The sequence below is a fragment of the Ammodytes marinus genome, assembly GCF_949987685.1.
Source record: "Ammodytes marinus genome assembly, chromosome: 1".
Classification (NCBI taxonomy): Eukaryota; Metazoa; Chordata; class Actinopteri; order Uranoscopiformes; family Ammodytidae; genus Ammodytes; species Ammodytes marinus.
The window spans coordinates 28,351,182-28,366,882 of NC_137230.1; the positions used below are offsets into that span (position 1 = coordinate 28,351,182).

Sequence of the window (15,701 nt, forward strand, 5' to 3'; positions counted from 1 at the left end):
AAACCATGCCCTTGCTGACACCCCTTCAACGATCAACCCCCACCTCTGGCCCGCATTGTCGTTTGTCTTATTCAAACTAGTCTCCTTGCTACCTCAAATATAATGGATTCATTTAAAGAGGGCACAGACACTGTCTCACTTTACCCCACAGCATTTGTCTCACTTTAAAAATACCTCTTTCAGCAATTCAGGCTAATCTTCAGTTATCATCATCACATGGTTTCACATGTTGGTAGTTCATCAACATGAATCACCTGAATCAATTTGCTTTGGCACAACAGTTGATTAAGTTGACAGCAAGAAAATTTACTTTTACATGCAAAAATTTTTTTTTTATGCTTACAACATCACCATGATGTCCTCTCCTTCAAGGCCAAGGGTAAATGAGAGGGGCTTGAAAACATATATCTCACATGACCAACAATGTGTTCCGTTGCCTAACATTACCCGCGTCTAACATTACCCGATGTCTAACATTCCCCCGTTCTCCCCTACATATGATTTGAAGCTTTACTTACTAACATATCTAATTATAAGGATTTTAAGAACCACTTAAGGTGTAGAGAGTGGTTATGCTGCAAACCAAACAATATTCAAAAAACAAAATGTTCACTTATTTTTGAAATAATCTAAACAAATGCAAATGAAGTAAACATTTAATGAAAATAATGAGACCCACATTTACTGTATTCCAATGTGTGTCAAACCTATATTTGCTTTCTGTATTAGGGAATGAATCCATTTTTCTTTGTGTCCCAGGAACCCAGTAGGTGGACCATGTGCAGGAGATCCAAGACAATACAAGATCTGCAACACCAAGGTCATTTTAGCAAAAACGTTTTTACACTACATAAAAATATAAATAAATTACTTTTGATGCAAACTATGTAGAACAATGGCTTGTGTTTGCTCATAGTTGGCCATATAGTAGGTGTGTTAAGGGCAGGTGTACCAGCCGACAGCTTTCAAGGTGTGATCTGGAGTTTTCCTGACATATTAACCTGTGTCTTCAGGACATGGCTTTCCACTGAGCTCAGGGATTTATTTGGGACTGTGTGTGTGTGTTTGTGTGCGTGGGTGTGTTTGGACAGCCAGTAACTGTGGCCCATATTAATTAAAGGAAAAACACACGTAGGTGTTGCAGCATGTTAAAGCTTGCTTGAATGTATGTGGATGATGCAGTTTGTACGGTGTGATTGGCTCAGAGCTTTGAATGAATGGACACAAATCCCCAACTTCCCTCTCTGCTGTAGGTCATGACATATCGGTGCTTAACGCAAGGTCCATATATTTAGAATTATGAAAGGGTTAAGATTTGGGTTGGGATTAGGAAGGATGTTGTCATGGTTGAGTTTGAGATAAACTTTCAAGTGAGTTCTCAAACGCAATACGATGTCCATAAAGTGTGTGTGTGTGTGTCTGTGTGTGTGTGTGTGTGTGTGTGTGTGTGTGTGTGTGTGTGTGTGTGTGTGTGTGTGTGTGTGTGTGTGTGTGTGTGTGTGTGTGTGTGTGTGTGTGTGCAGGAGTGTCCCCCCAGCTCAGAGGATTTCAGAGAGATGCAGTGTGCTGCCTTCAATGACAGACCGTTAGTAGCTGGGAACTCCTTTAAATGGACTACCTTTCATGGAGGTCAGTAAGACAATTCACTATGAAGCTGCTGAGGACTGGTCTTTTTCAGAACAGTGGTGTAGGCATACATAATCTTGCTAAATAAATGTTTGCATTAAAACAATGGTTAGATCTTTTGTTTTACTGCTAGCAGATAGAAATCCTCACATGCTGCCAGGTCATGCCCAGAGTCTAATGTCAGTGGTATTGGAATAAATTAGTGCTGCTAGTATAAACATGCTGTCCTATTTTTGACATTCTTGACTTTCTTGTTTGAGTTAATTGAGGGAAGCCAATTTCATACAATCAAATTCAAGTTCAGTAACCAACATGAAATATATAGAACACGTTTGAAAGTCAAATTTTTGTTGGATCTGAACAATAAGCTTAAATCCCTAAGGGACTCCAAAGCCGATGTAGCCAGCAAGGTCTACAGTAAAGACGTACGTAGTTATTTCCATATGACAGGCATTTTATTTATAGCATGTTCCACACATGTGCATTGTCTTTGGACTTGGAGGTGCAGAGTGTTTGTGTCGACACAGGGTTGGAAGTTAACAACACTTAGACCCCTGTGATTTTGCAGAGGGGAGTGAAGTATAAATTAACAGTGGGTTTATATCTGCTCGTACCTCATGTGTAACTGTAGTTTCTGTGTTGTTGGCAGTCATGTGGTAAACTTTCTATGTTGCCATGGCTCTCCTATCCACTGTGCTTGGTGTTAAATCCACCACAGGGATATGAGTTTTTCTGTTTTCTCTCACTTCCTTTTCTTCACCTCTTCCCTGCGTGTCAGCCTCCTACCTCTGTGCCCTTTTCCTTGCCTATTTTCTCATGATAAACTAATGAGCCACTGACTGATCATCTTTCCTGCCAGGCTCTGACCCCTGTGAACTGAGCTGTCTGGCCTTGGGTCACAATTTCTACTACAACTTTGGCCGTGTGCTCGATGGCACGGCCTGCAACAAGGAGCCTGGAGCGGTGTGTGTCAACGGACGCTGCCTGGTGAGTGGCGACCATACTCAATGTGTGTGTGCTGGTGTTTTCTTTACTTACTGCATTCATGTATTTGGTGTTATGTGATGCGTATTTAAAATAACTTCTAGGTCAAAGCTGCATTGTGTTTTTCAGCCTATAGCGGACATTAATAACAACACACAGTAAGGACTTATTATTGAGTACTTTAAGTTGTTTTTTCGTTAATGTATTATCAGAAAATTGCCTACAGCCACCTTACTCGCTTGCAGTCATGTTTTTGTCTAATTAATGAATTTAAGTCCAATCTTCATTCTGCTGTAACTCTGTTTGTCATATCCTGAGAGAATTATCTGGCTCGACTGTACAGATATATACAGGTAGGGTAGTTATTTGCTGAACAGCTGGCTGCAGCGAGTGCAGTTGGTTGATAAATATTTTTTGATTCAATGTTAATTGTATAAAGAAAGCATGCATTAATGCAGTTTTAAAAGGCCATGCTCCAAGGGTATGGCAGGAAAATGTTGGTGGTGGTTCAATTCCGGATATCAAAGCTCAGCACGTTGCTATCAGGGACCAAAATATGTCCGTACCACCAACTTCCAAGTTGGCACTGAAAAATGTCCGGGCGTACTTGTAATCTTGTTTACTTATTCTTCAGTCAGATAGCGTTGTAGACTGTTTCATATCAGGCAGAGATTGTGTATTTTTGCTCCCGTTTCGAAAAAGAGACTGAATTGAGGCAAAGTTTCTCTCGCTCTCTTTCCTCTCTTCATTCCCACTCTGTTGTGGTATAAGTGATGTTGACCACTCTCTCTGGAGAAGTGAACTCCATGCTGCGTGTTAAGCCCAGAGTGCACTCATCAGTGTGGACTGCAGCCTTCAGTTAGCATTACGGCTCTGCTCAGCACACAGTCCAGAATCCTGCTCCCTCATCCAGCCTGTCCCCTGCTCACCCTTACACAGATGGGGATGGATGGAAATGAACTTGTTTCCCTTGGGCCCGGAAGAACATACTGGAAAACATAGTAATCAGTAAACACATCTGCTACATGCGAGTACACTCATAGGCAAAGTTATTTTTAAACCACTGACAGGGGGTTAGTACATGTCTATGTCTACACATTTATATATATATGTATATGTGTGTGTGTGTGTGTGTGTGTGTGTGTGTGTGTGTGTGTGTGTGTGTGTGTGTGTGTGTGTGTGTGTGTGTGTGTGTGTGTGTGTGTGTGCATGTGTGGCAAGTGGGGTAAATAAGTGGATTTATGGACCATTGGCTGGGCTGACCAAGGTCAGAACAGCACAGGGTCTGGGACAGGAAGCAGATGCAGCCTGCAGCTGGTGGGCTTCAGGTCACATGTTGAGAAGTTGAGGTCTCAACACATGGCTGGTTTGGATGCAGAACGTGTGTGTGTGTGTTTGTTTGTGTGGTAGGCGTGTGCGTGTGCGTATACAGCGTATGTAGATGCTATTTCCCAGCAAATAGGGAAATGCTAACGTCAGTGTGCTAAGAGGCTCACAGTGTCAATTCTAACAATCTTATGTCTAGCACATTTAGCCTACATTTTCGAATTAGCACCAAGAACATGAGGATTATAGCATTATAAAATGTCAAACTTTTAAAGCTTCAAAATCATGGTTGAAAAGATGCAGGAGATGTTGACAGAAGTGGCAGTGTTTGTGTCCTGCTAGTCTCGCACATCCAGACCACTCTACAGATAGAAATGGTGTCCTGCTAATGCCACCACAGAGTTGCATCAGTTTCACTGTCAGATTTGAGCTTTGAAACTGCCAAATCAGGATGAGGTTTGTTTAGCTAGTATTTGGTCATAGGGATTGGACATATTTTAACTTGCTGGTGGTGGTTAAGTTATTGTAATTTATTTTAAGGGGACCACTGCTATCTGTCTCTATTTCCACCTAATAGTTGTCAAGATATTTCAGTCAAAACCAAAGATGTCAACCTTATGGTACTGCTGGAAAACAGGTCAAGGCATCACTAAAGCCATTAAGATACTTGCTGTAGTCACCATGACTGTCTAAAAATGTCTTAGTAATCCCTCCAATAGTGGACTAACTGACCAATACTGCCATCCCCTCAGCCTCTATTGTCGTTAAAAAGCAGAAAATCGGATGTTATGCATTTTTGCTTGAAGGAACACTTAAATGGTTAATAAATTATCAGAATTGTAGTCGAATCACTCCAAAGGAAACAGTGTGAAGCAGCTGCTGAAACCCAACTAAAACTGATCAGTTAACCCTGAAGGTTGTGGACTGAAAGAATCAGTAGCACCAAGTTTTACTACATGCTCAAAGTCAAATGAACATAGATGAGTTTACTTCCATGCTTGAGTGTTGTGTGGTGTTTCGCAGGACCACGATCGCTCCCTCAGTGAGGCCCTCACTGTCACCAAGGATTCATTTCCTGTTGTGCATAATACACAGATGCTTGGAGTGTTTTTGTGTTTTTAAGGGGCTTAGGGGGCTGATTATAGGTCCCCTGGATTATTGCTCTCTTGCCTTGGAACATCCCCCTTGATTGGTTCACTCGGCGGAGCTGGCTATGAAGGCCCGAGAAGAATGCGACCACTGTAATCTATCCGGCAACAAGATTCTCAACACACCATAAACCATGCAGCTCATCCCCGTGCTCTTTGCTGTGGCATTTTTAATGTTTCCAGAGACAATGCTCCAACCCGCCTTCACCTCATGAGGCCCTGAGCTGCTGAGGGACAAAATGACAGGGAGGAGTTTCTAGGTGGCAGAAGCTTTAATGTGCTAGCACAGTAGAGAGTGGGTAAAGAGTGGGTTCCAATACGCATACTTCCCTGTAGTATGTAGTATGGTAAACAAACAAAAAAGATTTAGGATATCCAAATGTCAAATGCAGTTTGCCGTAAATACCAGAATGTCCTACAATATCCGGTCGCAATTTTTAGTGCGCAAACCAGCAAGCTCTGTCATGTCACATCGACTGAGCCGCCGAGTGTGGACTCTGTCATTTTTATGGACAGCTGCTGTATGTAGTATAGTAAAAACAGGAGATATGTTAGCAGTTGCCAGGTGTCTTGTCAGTAAAAAGTAAAGTTGTAGCACTGATTATCGACACGCTGTTAAAAGTTTCCGCACACACATCAAACTGTTGTTTCCTCAAAATTTTTTGCGTATGTTTGTGTTTGTGTCATACAGAAGCCCGGCTGTGACTCCATCTTGGGGTCAAAGGAGCTGGAGGACGCCTGCATGGTGTGTGGAGGACACAACACCACCTGTCTTCACCACAAGAGCGTGTACCAGAGCAACGGTCTGGAGGCAGGTAGGATACACCCCACCCTCCCCCCCACCCCCCCCCCCCCCCACACACACACACACACACACACTTACGTACGCACGCACGCATGAACACAATCATCATATTATCTCCACAAGAAAATCAGTTGCAGCAGTTTCAGCCCAACACGATCTGGGGATAATTCCAAGCCCTCTTCATGTTTTCCTTCCCAAGTGTTATTAGTCAATCAAGTTTAGTCAAGAGGTCATTGTTCTCTGACAAAGTGAACATTAGCCATGGCAACAGTTTTTGCCAAACAAAACCTGTTGGCTGCCTTCCAGCAAGACATTCATCTAACAACGGGTCCTCCAAAAGTATACTTGTTAAGTCTTCAGGAATGAGGAGGAAGAACTCAGAGTTCTTTAGACTCAAAGTCAAGGCTCCAAATGACACTCTGGCTCAATGCCACAAAACATTTTACTTACCTGCAGTTCAGAGGCTAAAAAGGGGTCTGACTATTCACATCAAACGTGTTTGGAGGAGGTGAAAATCTGCAGGGTCTGTCCACTTATCCCCTATCAAAAAAGAAAGAAAATTATTAAAAGAATATACGAGGCAAAAATAGACAGTCCCTTAAAAAAGGTGCATGTGAGTCCATGTGGCTTTCAGTTTCCTTACAAATGTGTGTTAAGGCAAACATCCAAAGATTACACATACTGTATAAATGCACATGCCTCTATTCAAGAGTGTGACAAAGTGACCCTATGCCTCATGGGATAGGGAAAAGAAGAACCACCTGCCCGACTGCATTTACTTTAAAGGCTTATATACAGTTACATTTGCTGGACAAGGCTCTGCTCTTCTGGGCAAGTCTCTCTCTTAATGAGAATTGAATCACATTGTGAGATTCACCACATGACACGGACAAGAACAGAAAGTGCCCGACACCTCTGGCGTGCGACTTGGCTCTGTAACAGTGGCTTGCTCACATAGCTCTGTGTGTAGGCAGCAAAGCTTTAGATTCAGCGAGAAGAAAACAGGCTGATAATGACCGCTTTGTTTGGGTGACTCCTCGGCCTTGGGAGGCTTTCTCTCCTCCTGCAGCTGCCTTTCCCAACTGAGGGAGAGAACCGCTTAAGGGGCGTTTCACAAAATGAGCTCCTCACAAGGTCAGACCCCGATGGCCTCGCGTTTACCTCTGCCTGTCTGAATCTCTGACATTTCCTCAGTCACAACGCTACATCTTCATATGGTTAATGACGCTGATGAAGCTTGAGCATAGTTTCCCTGAGAAAAGGGTATCTGGGGGCAACCGAAGTGAGGCACTCCTCAGAGGCAATGAATGGAGGCCGTAACGAGTTCATCCCGCGGTTACTTTTCACACCAGAACAGCAGGGGAACCATTGAGCTGTCGCTGCCTCTTGTAATTGTTTTGGCTGAAGAGGTGAAATATCACTCTGCAATGAATGGCTGTGGTCTCAGCTCGTCCATAAAATATCTCTCATTGCGGCCGTAAACTGAACCTGTAAACCACCGATCATAGTCAATCATTACAGACATCATGGATTTTTGATTGTTTTATAATGACACACAATCTAGACTTTGCTACCACACTGGAATATGAGACACACATTCTTTTCAAATGAACATTATTATCTGATTAGCAGTCCATGTTATTTGTGAGTTACTGTTTACCTCAGTAGCGTCAGTTACTGATTGTTGAAAATATCAGATAATGATTTTATTGTACAATTCAAAGATTAACCTTGAGTATGAAGTGCACTAACAAGGCCTGAAGCAATCTACCTTGCTCAAAGGGACTGCATATCTCAAAACACTGAATTGTAATAATGGAACAGTAAAATGTTCTGTGTATTTTTTAATAAATGCATTTAACTTTTTTTAATTAATTTATTATTATATAAATACCCAGAATCAGTTCTCCAGATTACTGACGTTGCACTTCTTAATAAGTAGACCTGCCTATTGACACCTTCTGTATGAGGGGCTTACCACAATTGTAAAAGTTTACCTCCCTCAATGTTCACTCGCTCATAGAGTCTTTATAACCCTAAATATTTAAAGGCGGAGGTAGCAACTCTGGAGAATGCTTGTTGTCAAAATCTAATTTGTTCAAAATCAGTGAATATCACCTTGCGATCTGCAACTTGTCTGTACTGTGTGTACATCAGCTTCAGTTGTACATTGGTCAACTACTTTTTTGGAAGCAAAAGAGAAAAACACAAAAGAACTGTAGTTAAAGAAGTGAAACCGAAGAAAATAGACAAAAGTTTTGTATAGCATGATTGAAACCTACAATGTCACTGTCTAAGGTCCTTTTATCAGACAGCTGATAACAACTGTTGACTTTGATATCCATGGAGTGCCCATCTATCATAAATGACATGTTGTTGTTTTTTGAATGTATGCATAACCTCTGAGTCTGTTTGACCTCTAAGTTTCTTTAAGAGTAAGTAACATAGTCTCCCAAAGAAAATCACTGGGAACCATCTAGTCAGCCTTTTGTCGTATTAACATTTAAAGGTCACTGTAATTTAGTTGTTGTTGTAAAAAGAGAACCTTTCCTTTGATCATGTGGAGGACTTAGAAAGAGGAAACTATAAACCAAGCCTGTAACTGAGCGTCACTGTTTGCCAGGCGGACCTTTTGGATACAACGAAGTGGCCATGATACCAGCTGGAGCCACTCACATCCGAGTCACAGATAACAGCAGGAATTATCTAGGTGAGACTCAGCCGGTCACACACACACACACACACACACACACACACACACACACACACACACACACACACACACACACACACACACACACACACACACACACACACACACACACACACACACACACACACACATACAGTAAGTTATATCAGTATCAGCTTTCTGCAGAAGACTCACTTTGCGTCACTGGCGCCGCAGCTGCAGTGTAAATCCGGCTCTTTAAGTTTCTTCCTAGATTTTTTCTAAGGCTATTACTTCCTTTCCCCAGAGACAGGAGGGGCTCACCAGTCCAATCTGGTCTGTGGACCTGTTGTTTGTTTACTAGGCAACAAAATAACCAAGGGCATCTATTTTCTCATCCTTGTTTATGAGACCAAAATAAAACAGGCCTCAGAAATGGCACACACACTGTGATCTTGAAAGGGATGCTCGTAAAGGCTTTATGTAACCACTGGGGCAGGGCAGGTGAACGGACTTGATTCCATCCATGTCATGTCATGGAAAGTCCACTCTACCTTCACTCACTTATGAGAGATAGCTGCCATATTTAGCCAGCTGGCAAAATGTTCTGTTTCTGACAGGCTTTACCTCAAAGTGATCCACTGATATGGTGAGCTAGGGGGTGTTAGGATGGCCTACAGGAAGAGGGGCCGACCTGTAACCGTGAGGTCGCTGGTTCAATCCCCGGCATCGGACAGGAGGGTGTTAGTAGTACAACTAGTGGTGGCTAGTATTACATCTACTGCCCACCATATCTACCATTGTGTCTTGAGCAAGGCGCTTAACCCCAAACAGCTCCAGGGGCACTTTACAATGGCAGACCCTGCACTCTGACCCCCTCCAAAGTGTGGTAACTTGAGAGGGTATATTAAAAAAAGACGAATTTCATTGTGCCTCGTGTAAATTGACTAATAAAGTTAAATTAACTTAATATTTGACTTAATTATCAATATTAAATATCACCAAACTTTTCCTTTCCTTGTCCAGCCCTGCAGAATGGTCACTCCCAGTTTGTGATCAACGGTAACTGGAAGATCAGCATTCCAGGAGAATATAATGTAGCTGGGACCAAGCTTCTGTACCGGCGCTCTGCAGACACCTGGGAGAGCTTTGAGGTGCCAGGACCCACCCAGGAGGACCTCCATCTAATGGTAAGAATTTGCATGCAAAATATCTGTTTCATATTTAAACCAGGCCAAACAATGTTTTCAGGCTATTTTGGTAAGTCTGTTTAATATGCACCAAAGCCAGTGAACAATAAACACATCCTAAATTTCCACATTCTGCAATACACTGTTAATTTGGAGGTTTTGCAGCTTATCGTTAGGTATCTCACATGGTAAGAAAACATCAGGTTTAAATAAGTAGTTGATACTTTCCATTCAGGCGTTGTGCAGGTATTTTGCAAACAGAACTTGCTCAGCTACCAAACAGCTGTTAGCAATTGCTTCCTCCTCCCGAGATACTGTAAGAACGCAGGTCTGCTCCTTGTCAGCATCCCTGAACACTGTGAATTGTTTGTTTCATTAATTGAGTATACAACAGCACTCATGACTTCATCCTGAGGCACTGGTGCTCTGGTTTATTGCCTGTAATTTGTCCTAGTTATCTTGTAACCCCAAGCCCTAAGATTTACGGCTTGGGGTTACAAGATAACTTAACCCTAATCCTTAGGGTAAAGATGGCCTTTACCTAAAGCACATTCATCACACATTCACCTTTTTGGTAACCATGCCTTTCCTTCCATCCTTCATTTTGTTTAGTTTTCTTAATCCAAAGGAACACGAGGGTATGAGGACAAATTATATGCACTAGCCAACTGAGCCAGTTGACCCAAAAAGCGAAACAGAGAAAATAGTTGAGATTTCTAACCTGTAAAAAGGCCTTCATAAAACATGACACCACAACATTCTTTAAATACTATATGTAGCATACTATGCTATAGAGATAGTATCATGGTAAATGTGGGCATATTGTAATGGATCGATGGCTGCTAAAATAAAATAAATATGAGTGACTCTTGAGTTCTGACATTGAGTTTGACAAAATACATGGGTTCACGAAGCTATAATGCGAACAAATCTGTTATGTCTCCCCTCTCCCCCTAGTATAGCAGCTTTTCATGTTCAGTCAGCACCAACGGGCAGGTCATGTCAGCTGTCACGGTTAAAACATTTTTTAGTGAGTAACTTGATGACAGGCCACAATCCGTCATTGTTTTGTGAACACCAATCTAATTGACCTTAGGTTGTTTATGAGGTTAAAGAGGCATCACTTTGTAACATGCCTGTACAATCACACAAGCGGACTGAGTGTTTCTAAAGACATGTTTTCTTGCTTGATCCTACCACATCAATCATAAGTCTCATTCTCCCACATAAACTTTCATTCATATCATATCAATACTTTCAGAGAAACTTAATAATTTTGGACCAGGACCTCCACTTGGATTGTGTAGCCTTTGCAAAAAAGGTTTACCAAATTTGATAGACTAAACCCAACCCATCATATATTTGTTCCAGGAATACATTTTATTAATCGCTGCTATATGTAACAATATTAGCTAACAGCACACACAGTACTACAGACCCTGTGGTGTTTTTTGTCGACACATAAAAAAGTTAATATTTCCATAAAACCAAGAATGATGACTCATGTATATAAAGAGTACATGTTTACACAATACAAATATGCAACATGTGATATCCCTTCAGTTTTATGTAAATTATGCTGCAGGAAGCTGCGAAGCCTATCCAGTATGCTGTACTTTATGGTAATATAGGAGATCAGATTTTTTAGGTGAGTCTAAAAGTTTCCATGATGTCCTTGTGTGCAGGTGCTTGCGACAGACAGAAACCCAGGGATCGAGTATGAGTACTGGTTGCCACCCGGCCAGTACGCCCTCTACCATGGACGGAGCCCGCTGCGTCAAGCCCACTACTCTGACAACAACTACCTGCCCTGGGATCAGCCCCCCACTACAACCACCATTGCCCCCACAACCATCACCACTACCTGGGCTCCTCCTGTCACCTCACGGCCACACTGGTGTAAGTCCTGACCCCAGGTTTATTTAATCAGCCATAAGAATATTCATACGGGGCACTCTGGTGGCATTAGTCAGTCCTTGTCGCAGTGGTCGAGAGTTTGAATCCGACCTGTAGACCTTTACTGCATGTCATCCCCTTCTCTCTCTCCCCATTTCCACTCACTTGTTCACTATCTACTTCAAACTGTCAAAGAAAGGTTAAAATATATTTAAAAAAAATTATTCATACATGGAAGCACGAGTTTTAAAGAATAACTGCCTTTATAAGTTATCTGATCATCATGCCGGTCAAAAACTCCTTTGAGATTGGGAAGACACCCGATGGCCATGTTCAAACAGACATTAGCACTGCATAAAAAGAACAAATGCCTCATTTATTTCCATGAGGCCACTACGTTGACATCCCTAAGGCTTCTGAATGAAAGCAAGAGAAAACAACAGCACAGGGTTATATGAGGAGAAAAAGTTGAATCTGGGGCATGATGTTTTTTTAGATGAACTTGGTCATATCGAAATAACTACACAACACCACAAATGTTTTCTGTCATGAACTAATATGAAGTGACATAGGAAGTGGCAACAACATTTCAACTGTCACATTCTATACATGCCCACAAGGTTCTGAGAGGAGGTTCAATCAGGGTGAAAACACTAGTGTGATGGATGATGGGCAAAAGATAATAATAATAATTGATAGGTTTTATATAGCGCTTTATTGCCTAGGCACTCAAAGACGCTTTACATTTCCTGGTTCAATTCGTTCACACTCAGTCATACCGGTGGTGGTAAACTACGAGAGTAGCCACAGCTGCCCTGGGGCAGACTGACGGAAGCGTGGCTGCCATTCAGCGCCAACGGCCCCTCCGACCACCACCTCAAACATACAGCAATCATACACATTCACACAGGGCAAGGTGGGTGAAGTGTCTTGCCCAAGGACACAACAACCATGACACAGGTGACCGGGCGGGGATTGAACCGCCAACCCTTGGATCGTTGGCCAACCCGCTTAACCACCTGAGCCACAGTCGCCCCAATAATCCACATTCAGTTCCAAATAGTGTATCTGCAGGTGGATCTGGTTTCTGTGGCTGAGGAATTCAGCCGGTTTATCTCTCTCTCTAAGCCTGCAGTGCACATGTGCTGAATCTCTCCTCACCTCCCTACATATTCACATTCACATGGAAATCTGGACGCAGCCCGAGGACTTGTGCCTTCTGTCGTAACCTATCCAATGCAATAAATCTAAAGTAGCCTCTCTGGAAATGTTTTCCAGCTGATAGATGTGTGCCAAACAGAATTGGATTCCTGTTGTTGCCAGAACTAGTGTGTGAGTTTTTTTGTCAGGTAACAACGGTGAACTTAAAAGAATGATCTTTGTCTAAAAGGCTAGGAGTTGTATGTTTACTTGTTGGGCGATGCCATTTGGACTCAGACCAATACATATATATACAGTATTTCCAAACAAAGAATGTTGTTTACATGTTTGAGCTGAAGTGTGCCTGCATTTTCTTCAGTGTTTTTAAGACAGCCTGAGGAGCTCATTGGTTCACAGTGAATTCATATTATAGGTCGGATAGAATTTCTATTATATATCAATTCAAGAAGATGTGGAGAAAACATGAATAGTTTTTTAGTGTGTAGTTTGTCCAGGAGGAGAGCAGCACAATTGAATGTTCAGAGATCATTATTTTTGACAAATTATGGTTGATTTTTTAAAAAAGTTTGCTGATTATACTCTACCGCTGCGAGTTACACTGCAATATACATTTATGTGTCCCAAAACAGCTGCATAATTGCTGTCAGCCACAACGTTAACTCCCTGTAAGTGCAACACACAGGGGAATTGTAATAATTTAATTAAGATTAAACTAATTAATTTCATCTCGGTTTCGCTTTGAAGAAATGGTTTATTTTAAAATGAAACCAACTGTTTACATCATTGTTGACATGTATGTGTGTGATTTGTGTCCACTAGTTTTAAGACCTGTGAAGCCCCCACGTCAATCCCACCACCAGCAGCAGCAGCGCCCTCACCTGCCCATCCTGCCACGCCTGGAGCGGGAGGAGAACCATAGGAACCTCCTGCCTCAGCCCTCACCTGGAAGTATGTGCATCACTTACACCACTCAACCCATCTACCATCAAGCTAAGCACAGCCAACCATGATCCAAGTTAACATTACAGGGATGCTCGGATATTTTCAGGAAATAGCAAAAAGTATAAATAAGACCAGGAGCTATGCTGGACATATATTACAGTTTTTCACAATTGCTTAAACACATTTCCTGATAGACTACCTCACTTTTTCAAAACCCTAAACACAAATTTCAAAACTCAAAAAACAAAATGCAAAATCCTTCACTTCAATTGCAAAAGCACACTTTACCCTCAAAACAATGTTAACTCTTCACTAAATGGTGTTTTCTTTTCAAATGACAAACACATACATCATATGACTAGACATTTCTAGCACTCATTGAACACTGGTGTGCAAAATGGAAAACACTATAGTATAAATGCAAACCACTATATGAATGCTTTATCAGTAGAATTATTCCTTTGCATGTTCATACACTTTCACCTACAGTAACAACAAATACTTTACGGTTTTTGCCAAATGCTAACACACATGTTTCAGAATTTATTTTGCCATTTCAAACAAACACAATGAGTAGGTAGGACTGCAGTTCAAGCAATTCATTGTGTCAGTATAATCTAAGAAACAATTACAGTAAAATTAGGGAACAATGGTTAAAAAAAACAGCGCTGGGTGGTTGGATTATGAATCCTTTTATGGATACTGCCTCCTGGTTGCGTCTGGCCACATCGCCTCATCAACATCACACTCAATGTCATCTTTTGAGAAGCAACAGGGAAATGGTCACCTGATATCCAATCTAAATCTCCTAATTATGGAGCGACTCAGGTTGGGCTGCATTCTCTGTCCAGGCTCCCTCATTGATAGGCCATGATCTATAACATGGTCCACTATAGTGTCCCTGTTGTATGTGTCTGTCTGTTGCTGAGCTCACCTGGGGTCTATTTTTAGTGCTAAGGTTTAGACTGATTGGTATTCAATTAGTTTAATTTTTTTTCAAGAAATGTGTTGGAGAATTTCAAACATAGTGCAAAGCATATATCTTGTTTGTAGGGTTGGTGCTTTGGTTTAGGGCATAGTTACAAAAGTTAGAGGTTGTGGTCATAGCAGTCACTTTTAGTGTTTACAGTATTCGGCAAAAACTGTATTTGCACCAAAATGTGCAGTCTACTGTAAATCACAGCAAACAGGAGCTCATCTCTGACCCTTCTATAGCGAACTGCACAAAAGCCTTTTGAGTTTAGAACTTTGATTGGCAGTGTGTTCTGTGTGAATACCATGAGAGAGAATTCAGGAAGAGTGTGCAATATATAGAGAATTGTGTGTAGTGTTGTGAAAAATTTGTGTTTTCGAATGAAAATATGAGTCTAAGGCAGGAAATGAGTTTGGAGTTCAGCAGAATTGGTTAAGCAGTTGGTAAATTAGTTTCAGATTGTGCACATTGTGTCTGATGTTCCAAAAAATGTGTTTAAACAATTGTGAAAAACTGTAACAACAAATATATATAGTGCATTTTCTTTGAAGCTTCAGACTCAAAGTGCTTTACAACGGTTGATTGTTATTGGCTATGGCTGTTAGGACAGTGAGCACCACACCTAGCCTTATTGAATCTGTGATCAAATCTGAGGTGTGGGCAGTGGTCCAGATGCATGGGTGCATTATAAGACAACATGACTCGCCCTCTTACTTGATTGTTTCTCTTAACACATCTCTGTTTAGGTGCCTGTTACAAGGCTGATATCAACTCATATCCCAAACCTGTCAAGGTATTTTATTTTTTTAAATTCATGTCATAATTATATTTGTGTGTTTGTTCATTGTGCAGAGAATTGTGGGAAATGTCGGCGTGTCAAAGGTCGAAGGGAACGTCAGAGACAATATTGCCAGAAGGACTTTGGTGAGTCTGAACCTTGTAGCTTTGCATTTCTTAAATAGCTTGTCACCGCACCCTA

At 41.6% G+C, this 15,701-nt stretch overlaps 1 protein-coding gene across 1 annotated transcript in view; it reads left to right on the forward strand.

Moving 5' to 3' along the window:
- Positions 1–15,701, forward strand: part of adamtsl5 (ADAMTS like 5) — a 30,753-nt gene that overhangs the window by 12,003 nt on the left and 3,049 nt on the right. The window contains exons 4-12 of the mRNA XM_080038133.1: positions 760–820; positions 1,524–1,629; positions 2,486–2,613; positions 5,776–5,899; positions 8,513–8,599; positions 9,587–9,750; positions 11,436–11,649; positions 13,627–13,755; positions 15,575–15,646. Of these exons, the coding sequence (XP_079894259.1) occupies positions 760–820; positions 1,524–1,629; positions 2,486–2,613; positions 5,776–5,899; positions 8,513–8,599; positions 9,587–9,750; positions 11,436–11,649; positions 13,627–13,755; positions 15,575–15,646 (1,085 nt within the window). The remainder of the gene's footprint in view (positions 1–759; positions 821–1,523; positions 1,630–2,485; positions 2,614–5,775; positions 5,900–8,512; positions 8,600–9,586; positions 9,751–11,435; positions 11,650–13,626; positions 13,756–15,574; positions 15,647–15,701) is intronic.